Raw genomic sequence first — 13,942 nt, forward strand, 5'->3', positions numbered from 1 at the left:
TTGTGATTAATTCCTCTGGCATTCAGAGTACAACGGTATTTTCAGTTAAGGTAAATCAACTACTGGGTTCTCACGGTTCCCAGAGTTACGCCTATTTGATCTGGTGCATTTTTATCAACGTATAAGAGTATATTAGTCATATCCCCACCCTGATTTAATGGAAGCCGCAGAGCTGCCTTAACCTGTGGGAGTATAGTGCAGGTGTTGAATAGGTGTGTGAAAAGTCGTTACAAAATAATAGAAATAACAGACCTGAGATAATATTTTTGCTTGCACTGGACCAACACAAAATAGTCCATCTCTTTGAAGAATTATGAAAGGCTCTGTGTGTTTAGATGCTTTTTGGACTGCTCTTGGTAAATCACCAGCATGAGTCCCTCTGTGTGGCTTCTCCTGTGTCTTCTTATTTCATCTTCTATATCGATCTTAAAGCACTTAGCAAACACATTCTTTGACTCTAATAAGTCCTTACACTCATGAGACTTGGAAGCTTTCATTATATTTTATTGATCTGTGTAAACTCTCTGCAAAATCTTTACATGCAAAGTTATTTGCAAACATACATATTTCCAGTGCATGCACTATCTATGTACAAATACAGAGATAAACCAAGAAACATTCCACTGAACCGGCAGAATCAAGTAGGAGACAGCTGCGAGTGTAGCTCAGAGAGAAGCCTGTTCAAAAAAAAAATATTGATTATAATTTACGTTTGTCATCATCTGACGATCACTGCAGCAGTAGCACAACATAGGACAGCGTGTGTGATGCTACTGGTGGGTGTTTGGATTACTGCCACAGGGCAGGTATAGAGGCTGTGCAGAGAAAACAAGACACTGGAGAGATTAAAGTGTGTATGTACAGGAAGTCTCATTCAAAGAGCGAGAGTCTTCTCACTGCTGCTACTGATTCAGTTGCATTAAGTCTTTTGTTGATGTGCTCAGTTGATTTTCTGTTTATCCTGTGGATGCAATCACACCAGTTTATTCAGATTACACCATAGTCATGCAGAATATGGCCTCTTGTATATAAAGTATTAACAGGAATGTTATGGGCAAGAGTGTAAACATTAATGGAATTACAATAGCATTAATTTCTTACAAAGTATATATATCTTGAACCACAAGACATTTCATGCATAGGATCTTTTGTTTTGTCTTTCTTTTGACATTGGAATAACTTGCAGACAGCTGTATAAATTGAGGTCATTCCATTTTTTGAGGTGTGCTTTCCTTGATCTGCTGTGATTGGTGAGCTAACACCGGTAAAGCCTCGGATGATAAGGGTGCGGCACGAAGGAAAAGAGCCCTGCTTTGTGCAAGAGGGTGCGTTGGGGTGAAAGCGGGCCACGGCTGCCCCAGGCACACCAGAGTCACAAGCACAGTGCATGCAGGTAAAGCTGCACATACTTATGACATACCCCATTCCATGTTTTCTCCTTGGGTAGAGGAGCAGCCAAATTGATAAGGGGGAACCTGTAAGACACCTGACCGTGTGCGCTCTGTGTAAACACTACATTAGAAAACCTCTGAGAAGTCAGAGTGAACTGCCAGCTTCTGAGGAGCAGAGGTAGCAGGAGGAAACGCCTTTTTCCTGCCAATTGTTACCATAACTAAGAAAAAAAGTTCACTTTTTCAGTCTGATCACAGCTAATACTTCCCACAAATCAAATTTCACAGCTTAACTAAGCCTACATTAAAATCTCTAATGTTAAACTAAGTGTGCTATAAGTTTAAATCACAAATTAACAGCAACTGATGAAAGATTCCTCTATTTCATGGTCCACTGACGTATGACTCATCTGTACATCAGATGTCTATCCTAACCTGAGCAATGTATCAGTATGTAAACATTTCTTCATGGGAATATACAAAATGCCGAGGACGGTGGGCACAGGGGAAATATTTGAAGGTGCAACTGCATGTTTCCTTACATCTGTGGCTTGGCATGCGCTTACAGTTCACACTACAGCATGATGTCGACACATGACAAAGTAAAAAAAAAGGATATCCTGACAGTTTAATAAACTTTAAGCATGAGCTCAATCAAGGTTTTTATGAATTTAAACCATTGTTTTGACCTCATATGCCATAACATATTGCTATTCTTGTTCTGTGCCAGTGCAATTATTCAAACGTTGTTTTCTCAAGCAAAAAGTGTGTCAAGTTCAGCTACACAACATCACGGACAGGCATGATGGTCCTTGTGCAGCTCTTCATTGACAGATGTAATCTCTAATTCTTTTAGTGATTTGTCCGAGAGGCAGATTAAGTGTCAGCACAGGCAGAGAAAGTGTTAATAAGAGGACAGGAGAGAAGAGTATACAACATCAGGGGGGGAGGAGGTGAGTAAGCCTGTGTGATGGTCAGGTAGTGAAAGAATAGATTAAATTTAATAAAAGTGCGTTAAGAGATGAATGCAAACCAAGTAGGGAGGTTTAAGCTCATGCTTTGTGTGGGGTTAATCACTAGCAGTGTGATTGTCGTTATACAAGGTGTGCCAGCGCTCGATCCTCTTATCCTTGTTCTTCAGACACTCGTACCAGTGCTTCAGCCTCTCCCCTTTGGCAGTGATACCGAGCTGACAGCCACCTGTCGGGGCGGAAGAAAGGCAGGTGTGAAAGGCAGGTGGTGGGCAGGTGACAGTTTGTTTTATTAAGCTTGTCATAATATTTACCGATGTAGTCGTTGGACTTCCCGATATCGTAATCCCACACGGAGATGTCTAAAGTCTTCTTGGCCAATTCGCTGTGTTTGATGTCGTAGCTGAATTCCTGAAATTGAATTGGCACAGTGAGTCATCCTTTCCAAAGACACAACCAAGCGTAGGGTACAAATGATACACTCACCTTCATGGCTCATGATGATTAAATGCATGAATGAATGTAGGATTTATCATGAACTCTTGTTGCACAATGTGTTTCATTAGTGCACTTTTACTAGATTAAAAGCATGTTAACAGTTACTTCTTTCATTCACTGATAAACTCTGAGTTAGCTGCATTTAAGTTACACAAAAGCTTATCTATGTAACTGTATTTATGTATATCATTAATTTTCACATCTGACACCCAGCTTTATTCAAACCAAAGAGTCTGCGCAAATAATTGGTTCTGAAATCAGGTTGTATCCTGTTGATGTTTCTAAAGTTATAATGTCAAAGTTCTCAGTTTTGTTCTATTTGATGGCACCTTAAGAAGATAAAAGGCGATTGCAGGCACATAATTCCCAGTTAACCCAATCTCGGATCCCATCGGCTATAGTCTGACGACGATATAGACTCGTCAGGAATTTTTCTTACGATTTTAGGTCTATCACGGATTGTTAGCTGTTAGCATGCAGATGTCTGTTTATAGAGATTAATAAGAAGCCAAATTGTCATCAGATCACCGCTGATGGGAGCCGGGATGTCAATACCGCAGATTACATTCTGCCTGCTTTTGCAGGAACTTTGACTGTTCCTGCATACGCCGCAGCCTGCTGATAGGTGATTGGTCAACATTACTCGGACTACAAGCATTGCAAATGGAAACAAGAACACCTGCCTTCCTGGCAACCCACGTTATGTAAATAGAGATTACAGTTAACCAGATGTCCAGGGTTGTCTCCGGTTGTAACTCTTGATTTTCCTCGCTGACGGTCGCTTTCCTTTTTGGACTGTTTGCCTTCATCTGAGTTTCAAATTTGTTTCTTTTTCTTTGGATTTTCACTAATTTTTGAAGTTGTATCTGTAGTCATCCATCTTTTCTTTGTTTGTTCAGCCATAGTAGATTACTGTTTACTCGCACCACTTGCAGAGACCGGAAAAGCAGCAGCTTAGCTCCGCCTACCTCTCTGGCAGACCAACCACTGCTGGGTGATGGAAAGCGTGTCACTAACTGGGCGCCGCTTCTGATTTTACCGCTAATGTCGCCACAGACACCCAGTCCATAATAATGCTATTTACTGCAAATGCAAAGGCTTTCATTAGTGGGCCACAGGCTCAATCACCATTGTGTTACCTCATTGGGCGATAGATAGTGACTTAACAAACATTTATTTACATGAAAATCGTCTAGATAATTACTTGAAGTACATTATTTATATTACTCTTGTGTTCATGAATTGCATCCTCTCTTACAAACCTCATTAAACTCTGGGTTTAAAGTCCTCTTCTTGATTTGGGTTTTGCACTTTCCTTTCTTCCCCATGTCAGGCTTCAGACAGCTGTGAATTGCACACACACAAAATTAATTTTCTGTTATTTCTAGTCTTAATTTACCATTTAAATGTACTTCTTACACCCCACACCTACATTTTGACATATGGGTCAGAGTAGCCATTAGCATCCATGGCAGCCAGGTGAACACAGCGCACGACACCCACGACGAGACGGTTGGTCTGTGTGCTGTACATGAGAGACATCAGGATCCGACCGCGCTCCTCCGCCTCCCCGCCCTCCTTCCCTGGCTACAGTGACACAGAGCAGAGGGGGGGAGAACAGTTCAGTGGGTTTAATGATAAGGTTTGTATGAACTTCTGTAAGAATCTGTCATGTTTGGACATGTTGGAAATAAAAATATTGCCTCATCCTCGTAGAGAGCGATGCCTCTGGCTCCCCCGGCTGTTGCAGTCCTCTTCGTCTGCGAGGTGGAACGAGATTACAGCAGGTCAATAAGAGATTCAGACAAGTAGAACAAGACAGCGTTTGAATGTAATTGAATTTCTCTCACAGGGACAACTCTCTCGAGACACACGTTGAAGTTTTTCTTCTGGTTCATCTTCAGTTTCTTCAGCGCCACTCGGGTTTCCCCGATAAACTCATTATGCCCGAACTTGTCTTCATCACAGACGGAGAGCCTGCGGAAATCAAAAGAGGGTCTTAATCACAGTTACCTGTTGCAACTTTAAAAGAGTTCATTGAGGTCATATTCATTTTGAAAGGCAAATACAGGGCTGCTGCAGAAAAGTGAGGGATTTAGATTCGACTGTCTGAGGTGCATCACCTGAGGGTTTTACGCTGCATGTCGTCATCTGTCAGGCCGTGGTAGGTGAGTGTCTCACTCCACGCAGGGTTGCGGGTGTTTCTCAGGGTCTTTGTGCGCAGTTTGTTAGACTGTTGGATGCAGGGTAGATCAGGACATGGGAATGGAAATATCTTGAGGCAAGTTACCAAACAAGATCGTACACATCTGTGGATTGGGTTATTTATTACAGCATGCATCTTCATGGAGCTGCTTCCATTCAAAAAGAGTTAATTTTTTCAGGCATGCCCTACTTTCCAGCCAATCACTGTATTACTACACTACACTGGCACTGTAGCTTCACTGCAACTTTTACTTTGTCTTAAATGTCTAAATATCTATTTCTGGATATCCTCGTTTTACACATTTGATAACTTTTTTCCATCAAACCACAAGGTGTCAGGCTTGAGCTTGCAGAGAGGCCTCTCATCAAACCACAGGGATCTAAAAATCACCACCCTTCCTCCTCGGCGTAGCAGGATATTAATGTAATAAATCTTTCAAAAGAAGTAAAAGCTTTATGTAGGAAAGGTATGTCTTCTACCTTACTAGCCCCTGGCAGCAGATGAAGCTTGACATAAGGATCTGCCAGTCCATTTGAGTCCATGGGCTTCAGTCCCTGAGGAGAAACAGAGCAGCACCACCATCACATCATGGAGAACAGCAATTAAGCTAAAGTGCCATTCAGGAGCATTTTAACATAAAGCACTTGATTGTAATTGTCCCTTTGTGTGTGAGAATGAGGAGGAGAGTGGTACCTTTGCTTTGAGGATGCTACAGATGAGGCTGTTGCTCTCCTGTTCATAGAGCAGACTGAACTCTAGAGAGCCCAGAGTGGCTGAAAGAGACCCAGACCAGTCGTTACATTAGACTACAGAGAGACGGCAAGTCTGCACTTCAGTAATTAAGAGTATAAATACAGGGAGCGATGCACTTGTAATCAAGAAACACTCAGTGTGCAAATAGGAGCGAGAATAAGTACCAGTGATCTGAATGAATGTAAAGGATGGGCAACAAATGTACAAATAAGTCTCGACTTTCACTCCTGAAACACTCACAGCCTTTTGTTTACCTTCAGTAAGCAGGAGAAAGAGGATGCATTACAAAGCAGGGCGTATAATATAAAAGAAATCAAACAAACACTCGAGTCTCAGAGGAAGACATTCAGAAAATAATGTTCTGGGTAAGGCGGAAAAAAGACTGCCCACACACATTTTCTTTGGAGGAGTTTCATCGCCTAGCAGAGCTCTTAGGGGACAAAATGATCAAATGTCATTTTGTTAATTTTATATGTAAACTTTTCTGGGCTGAAATTCACCACTAACTAGCTGCTCCAAGGACACAATGTTCCTCTGACAACATTAAAGAGGCTACGGTCATGTTAGCAGCTCTGCAGGGCTACACTGTGCTAAGAGCTAAATGTGCTAATGAAAGCATACTAACATGCTCACAAAGACAAAGCTAACATGCTTATGCTAAGCAGGTATAATGTTGTTGTTTTGGCTTTATTGGACTGCATAGCTGAAGAGAGATAGGGAGGAGACAGTGGGGGATAACATGCACCAAATGATCACAGACCGGGAGTCGGGCCTGCGATCAGTGCGTCAGACCTGTAACCTCTTTACAAGGGGCGCCTGCTCTACCAACTGAGCTAAACCAGCACCCTGCAGGTATAATGTTTCACGTTTAGTGTGTGTTGGCATGCTAACATTTGACACTTAACACAAAGTATGGCTGAAGCTGATTTGAATGTCATTAGTTTTGCAGGAATTTCGTCACTGAAAAAAGTTAAATGATTCTGAATCGGGGCTGCATGGTGGTGCAGTGGTTAGCGCTGTTGCCTCACAACTAGTGCGGATGAAGTGCGTGGAGTTTGCATGTTCTTCCCGTGCATGGGTAGGTTCCCTCTGAGTATGCCGGCTTCCTCCCACAGTCCAAAAACATGCTCGTTAGGTTCATTTATGACTCTAAAATTGCCCGTAGGTGTGAGTGTGAGCGTGAAAGGTTGTCTGTCTCTGTGTGTCAGGCCTGATTGACTGGCGATCAGTCCAGGGTGTACCCCACCTTTCAACCAATGACAGCTGAAATAGGCTTCAGCCCCTGTGACCCTGAACAGGATTAGCTGTATAGATAATGAATGGATGGATTTTGAATAGATGATGGCGCTAGATGAAAACTGAGCAAATATTTTTTAGCATTTCAACCTGAGGAGCTCATATATGTTTGTGCAACATTTCATGGCAATACATCCAATAATGTTGCAATATTTCATCAACAAACAAGGGAGACCAATGCTATATTAATTTATATTAATATACCACGACCCTCATCAGGGTAAGCATTATAGATCCGTGGTTCTCAACTGGTGGGTCGGGACCCAAAAGTGGGTTGCTGAGCTGTTTTCGGTGGGTTGCAGATGTGTGCTTGGAATAAAAAAAGTTGTGACAAAAAGTCGATGCTGCGCTTTTATTTTGAAGGACATGGGTTTCCTATGTCATGCGTGCAGTAGTAGTGTAGTTCAGTCACACTCTATGTGTTCACTGATTGGGTAACCCCAGCTACAATAAGACTCTTGAAACTCAATGGGCCCTACAAAATATTGCATTTATGCTGCAGTTTTTAGCATATTTCTGTAGAGGGAATATTCCCCTCTTATGCACTGCCACCATTTTGTCTTTTGTGTTGTCAACATCCTGTGATGTTTCTTTCCATCTCAGGACCAAACTGCATTTTAAATTGAAAATTCATTCATCTGAAATTTGGGTCGTGATTTGTCATTAAGGAGGGGGTGGTGGGTCCTGAGGCTAGAACAGTTGAGAACCACTGGTATATATAATGGATGGATGGATGCTATTTAAGCATGCCCAACCAGATTCTGTTGAACATACAGCTCCAACCAGTTGAGCTCCCGAAAGCACCACAGGACTTTACTGTTCTCACCATCAAATCTCCACAGAGAACAGGCTCATGAAATCATTGCTATTTCTGCCATTTTCACTCCCGACACAGGGGGATTGGGTCAAACACAAGGGGAATCTATATCCTGTTAGCCGTGTTGTATCTCAAATTATTTGCACAGCTCCATGTCCCCAGACCTCAATAAAATAAATTAACAGCCAATTCCCCAGAAAGAGAAAAAGGGCCGTTTGACGCTGCAGGCGGAGAACATGAATGACACGGCACCATTCTTATTAATGGGAAATGGGATGTATGAAAAAAAGTGTAAGATTACACTGCTTGTGAATCACTATCGATTTCTTGATTCACATCCTACTCTCATATTGATCATAATGCTCAGATAACAAATGGTTCTTATCATTTGTCATTTCCAACCCTGATCAATAGATGCTGCCACAATGATACGTGCTTAGACTATTGGGTGATTTATAGATATGAGTTATTACCAGCAGACTAAAGGGCCCAAATCAAGCATCAACACGGTATGACTCAGAATCTCAAAGAGGAAGAGAGATGCTGCCAAATTAAGGCAATCAACATCCAATACTGTATTCTGCATGACAATATGTTTTGATTCAGTAAGAAAAAATATCCCTTCTGTTGTTATTTAACCTGAAATGAGGGGAGAGAAATCACTCGTGTCAAATTGAACATGAGCTGAAATTAAACCAGACACCTTACTCTATGAGAAGAGTGAGCAGATGGTGCACTTACTGGCTTCATCAGAGTCATAGTCATTGGTCTCCTCCTCCTCCTCAGCTGGGGGAGGTTGCTGCCGGGCAGGAGGAGCACTGTAGGCTGCAGGCTGCCTCCTGTCATCTCTTCCTGCAGGGGGCGCTCTCTGCTCTGGAGGAACTGCACCAGCAGAGTAAGCCCCTCCATCTCCTGCTACTGGACCTACAACCACATTAAATCAGCTGAGACTGCACAAAATTACCGCACTAGGGCGATACAATATTTATGAAAACCTTGGGGGTCTAAAGCAGAAGATGTGTCCTAGCTGTCCCTCACCCTGCTGGGCCATGCTGGCTGATGCAGCTGGCTGAGGTCTGGAGCTCTGGACCGGCACCATCTTCTTCATCACCACAGGGCTGCCCTGCCCCGCCTCCTCAGGGCCGGCCCCGCCCGTGGCCATGCGCCCAACTGATGGTTTAGGAGCCACAGGTGGGTAACCAGCACGGCCTTGCTGCTCTGGTCCTAAAAATAAGCATGAAAAGCATAATACAGTAAACACACAGACACAGTATACATGAGGGAGAAGAGAATAATCACAGCACTTCAGGCTCCTACTGCAGTGGAATCTGTAATACTCCCTAGTCTCTCCGGATACTTTTGATGTTGCAGCTTTTTCGTTGCAAAGGCAATGACCTACATACACTACAACAAGCTGTGGCAGCCGACTACTGTACATGCGGTAACCATATAGTCTTCCTGTCTGCTCAAGCTTTAAAATCTCTATTGTGGTGAAAACACATTGCACAGGTAATCACGCTGAAAGTGATGCATTGTAACCCATCATGCCAGCACCACCTGGAGGCTCATCCCGTGTCACAGCATGCACCTTCCGACAGACTAATTGAGCTGTTCATCCCCCCCTCCTCTGCAACAGTGGGCGGTGCTGCAGAATTTGGGAAGCAGATAAAAGGTCTGATAGAAAGAGCAACGAGAGGCGGGGATGCAAGACGACCTGTACTCAGATGCTGATCTACGGAAACTAAAGGGGGGGCTACCTGCAAAATAGTTATAAGTTGGACTGAATTCAAAATTATTTTTTTCTAGGAGACAAATGTATATATATTCTGTACCCCTGGTGGATGTTTGACAGTGTACCTATCTGGTCAAAGTTGTAATGAACAAGAGGCATAAATGTCTGCAAAGGGAGTGAATTTTAGGAACCAAATCCCAGTGTTGATAACGGTAATTAAAGTTGTGTAGCATGTGGGTTGGAGGGCACCTAAATAGTTTGTATCACTTCAGATTCAAACATATAATGGGGAGCAATGTCACATCTGCGATTTCAGCTACATTACTCTGTGAATTCATGCAGTACACTGAGGTATTAGCGCTGGGTTGTTGCTAGCTAACCCCCCTTTTTGTTCAACATGGGACAACACATTACTGAATGTATTGGAGCTACCAGTGACTCAGCACATTTTGAAATAACAATGAAAAACAGGGTTAATATGTGCAAGCTGGGTTAGCTAGCTTACTAATTTCAACGGAGGCTAGTTAGCTAACCATGCTAGCTTTCTGAGTGGAGCGCAAACATGGGTTTTCCCAAATGTTTAATGTTGTGAAAAAACAAATTAGCTTAAATGGCTACTAGCAAACACTTATGAACTAGTTGAAAGAGGAAAAAAAGTAGGCCTATTTCTCCAGTCACACAACGGGGTATTTGCGAGCAGGTCTGCTAGCAGCACATTAAATCAGATGTCAGTCTGCCATGGGGAAAATAGACATGTCAAAACACGGTTTGTCATGTTTCCCTGTGGTTATGTAACATGTTTTGTTCATTTCAGTGTTCATATATCGTGTCCTAATTTATATTGTCTTACCTGCCTCTCCTCTTTTCCTACACTTGCTTCCTGACGTTGCATGGTTCCCACCTGTGTGATTGATAGCCCCACTCTGATTGTTTTCACCTGTGCCTGTTTATTAGCCCAACCTTATCAGGTTTTGGTTTGTCTTTAATCCCTGTGCCAAGTGTTTCAGCCTTTTGGATTTTGAACTTGTACTTGTACTTTTAATTTTCTTCTCCTCTTTGTATATGTTTGCCTTATTGGACTGCTTTCCCAGTTCTTCATCATATAGCGTAAGCCTTGTATTTTTTCTGTTTCTTTTGTATGAAAGTTTTAGAAATGCATTAGCCCTAAGGTCAAAGTTAGCTCTTAAGTCCTCTCTTCTGTGTTCCGGTTCCCTTGTTAACCATATGCAATAGTTTCCTAAAAAAAAAGCAAAACATCTCTAGTATTTAGTTTTCTTCCTTCCACAAACAGGGAGGGGAATCTAAATGTCAATTTGACTTTAAAAATAACAGGTAGCTCTGCTGAGAAATAGAAATCCCAAAGCCGTTTGGGTAGTCTGGCTGATGCATTTTTAAAGATTCCTTGTTATAAGAAACTTGCCTGAAACCTGCTGTTCAGAGGCAGGAGCCTGACTCTGTCTCAGATCTAAAAGAGACATAATGTAAGCCAACTGTTTGTGACAGACGTCTAACAAAACGGTGATGAGGACCTCTAAAGTTGCCCAAATAAAAATTAATACATTTAAAGCTGAAGGGGAAATGCTTAGTTGTGTTACCTGGAGGTTTTGGTTGGCTCTTTGCCTCCCTGGCCTCGGAGGCTTGCTGCCCCTGGGGCTCTGCTGCCTCTTGGGCACCTGTCTCTTTCACTTTGGATAATGGCATGGGTGATGGCAGGAAATGCTTGGGAAAACCTTTGAAGAACCAGGCGCCAGACCTCTTCCACACCTGAGAAAACAGATATAAAATGTGTTACAAGATTTCCTGTAACACATCTATTTATTACATTTGTTCACTGGTGATAATCACTCACCTCTCGCTGTTCTCTGCAGATCTTGCATAGCCACACAGCACGGGGCTTACTGCTACACTGTGTACCACACTTGGTACACATGTTCTACATGACAGGGTAAAAAAAACCAAGTTGATCGCCATTTACGATGTCATTACAAGTGCACAGCTCGTACACTATGACCTATAATGTATTCTCAACTTTACTGTGATTTGCAGTGTTTTTTATTTTGCCTTGTAATAATTGGCTGACTCATCATTAGCTACCTTTTTGCAGTCCTCACACACCACTGAGCTGACCCCTGGCGTGCCCAGCTGCTCCCCACACAGCAAACAGCGGGACAGTCCGTCTCCAGCCACAGTCTTCTTCATGTCGTCCAGACGGTTTATTAAGCGCCTGCAGCAGCACAGGATGATGACTTAAAATGTCAACATTAATTATTACAGGTCAAGTTGCATGCACGTCATCATTAGGTGTTTTTGCTTTTCTATACACCTGTTTTACAATGTCTTACCCGATTCTCTCCTGCTCCATGGCCTCCATTTTTTCAGCGCGGGCAATCACGCTGTTTATGATCTCCTTCTCTTCATCTGTCAGGTCTGGACCAGGACCAGGGCCCTGCTGCATGCTCCAGGTACCCCTGTCAGCCAAACACATCCTCCAGTTAATATCCAATCACACATCTGAATACCTGCTTTAAATTAATGTTATGTCTGAAAGAATGAGTTGTCTGCTTACTGCTCTTTCTCACTGTGTCACAGATCACACAACAGAGGGATGCAGGTGGAGCAAAGGAGACAAAGTGTCAGGTTGGTAGACTCATAGAGGAAGTTATTAGTACTTAAATCTTGCATCATGCTTACCTGGCGTGCATTGTTCTCTGCCTGTCGTTGGACGCCCAGCGATCAGAGCTGCTGCTCATCACCGTGTCCGTCATGCCGCAGTCTCAAAGTCTGCAGGTAGACACAAACACAGACAGACAGAGATGCATGAAATACCCAAACTGTCTTAAACTAATTTCCTGGAAAGAAGCCAACTCTGAATTGAGATCTTTAATTTGGCTGGGAATGAATGGTTTTGTAAAGTCTAGTCATTAATCACTTAAAGTCATGACTAGATTCTGACCTTTTGGCAAGTTATGAGTCTTGAGTCCACATTTGCGCTCTTCTTGATCGTTATCTGATGCAGTGCTGACTATACACTAGTTCCATCTCATCAAAAAGGACATTTTGTACAGATTTATGAGCCAAGACAGTGCTGACCAGTCTCTAGGTACTGATCACTCGCTACATTTGAAACATAGTGATGTAGGGCTAAAGAAGGCCTAATCTCTATTTACAGATTCTACATAGAATCTGTAGACAGGGACGTGGATTTTAGGGATGGCAAGTGTAGAGCCGGTCAGCGTTTAGATTTCCCGACTTCCTCGAATGCATCAGAAATGATCGATCCGACCTCCGTTCAACAAACGAGCATTTTAAAAGTAGTTTTCTTCTCCTCTTGAGGACAGATCCGACAAAGCTTCAATTTTACTTTTTACTAATCTGCATCATGATGTTGAAATTTCGGCAAAGGTAACACCCGTGAATTAAAGTAAATCACAAGACAAACTGTTTATTCTCTGTAAACAATGCAGCACGCAGAAAAGGAAGTCTTGACCGGAAGTTGTTTATCGCTAACCGCCGGCTACACGCCCGACATGTTCGCTGTCCCGAGATATTATATCGTCGTCAGACTATAGCCGATGAGATAGTCAGAACAACAGGGCGGGAGTGGAGCCTGACAGGAATTATAGGAACAGAGGGGGAGGAAGAGGGAATAAGAGATGTCAGGAAGGCGCTTATTACCTTCCTATATAACACACGGCTCATAGCCAGAATCTGAAGTAGGTAATTGATATGATGCTACACACTTTCGTACAGTAGGAGGCGGTATGCACCGTAAAGTTGTTTGCGATCCACCAAAAAAACCGAGAGAAGAAGAAGAAGGAAGAAGAAGAAGAAGAGATCCGAGATTGAAGAAGGCCTGACGTTGGTGACCATCTAAGGACAACAACCACAAGACTGGACAAAAATCAAGCTTCAGAAAAAGTGATGATCTCTCTGTCCCCTTCCTCTTCTTGCTTCCTATAAATTTACATATCAAGCCTGAAATAGCAACTAAATCCAAGTTAACAGCCAAAGTAGGGCCATCATCTCTTCCCAAGTTTGTTTCTTAAAGTCTTTCCAAGGACAGTTAAAAATGGACACCTGGAAAAACAAAGACACAACCATGGCGCACAGCGTTGCTCGGTGAGATTATTACAAACAGAAGAAAGCTTATGACAAAGCGAGCCAACCTAGACATCAGTGCGGTCACTGATGAAATGACGCTTACTGGGTGGTGCAGTGTGTAAATTTATATGGGCTTTCTAAATTGAGGGAGTCGTGGCCAATTATTTTAGCAGCAGT

General features: G+C 42.7%; 1 protein-coding gene across 1 annotated transcript; it reads right to left on the reverse strand.

The window, feature by feature from the left end:
* Nucleotides 1–487: 487 nt before the first annotated feature.
* LOC138610404 (rabphilin-3A-like) lies at nt 488–12,126 on the reverse strand. The gene is made up of 15 exons (XM_069683158.1): nt 12,007–12,126; nt 11,759–11,888; nt 11,514–11,597; nt 11,260–11,428; nt 8,971–9,156; nt 8,674–8,856; nt 5,760–5,839; nt 5,546–5,620; nt 4,984–5,093; nt 4,711–4,837; nt 4,564–4,620; nt 4,293–4,447; nt 4,123–4,204; nt 2,677–2,773; nt 488–2,591 (listed from the first exon to the last, which is right to left on the reverse strand). The coding sequence occupies exons 1-15, from the start codon at nt 12,117–12,119 to the stop codon at nt 2,461–2,463; spliced, it is 1,779 nt and encodes a 592-aa protein (XP_069539259.1). The 5' UTR covers nt 12,120–12,126; the 3' UTR covers nt 488–2,460.
* Between the last annotated feature and the right edge of the window lie 1,816 nt (nt 12,127–13,942).

This window comes from Semicossyphus pulcher, unplaced genomic scaffold (assembly GCF_022749685.1).
Source record: "Semicossyphus pulcher isolate SPU_LCO1_2020_fin unplaced genomic scaffold, fSemPul1.0.p SCAF_6, whole genome shotgun sequence".
Classification (NCBI taxonomy): domain Eukaryota; kingdom Metazoa; phylum Chordata; class Actinopteri; order Labriformes; family Labridae; genus Semicossyphus; species Semicossyphus pulcher.

Coding starts and splice junctions, on each gene's coding strand:
- LOC138610404 (XM_069683158.1), bottom strand. CDS start 12,119: ATGCAGCAGGGCCCTGGTCCTGGTCCAGACCTGACAGATGAAGAGAAG. Junction 11,429..11,513: donor TCTGCAGAGAACAGCGAGAG/GTGAGTGATTAT, acceptor CTGTTTTCTCAG/GTGTGGAAGAGGTCTGGCGC. Junction 4,205..4,292: donor TCTGACCCATATGTCAAAAT/GTAGGTGTGGGG, acceptor TGCAATTCACAG/CTGTCTGAAGCCTGACATGG.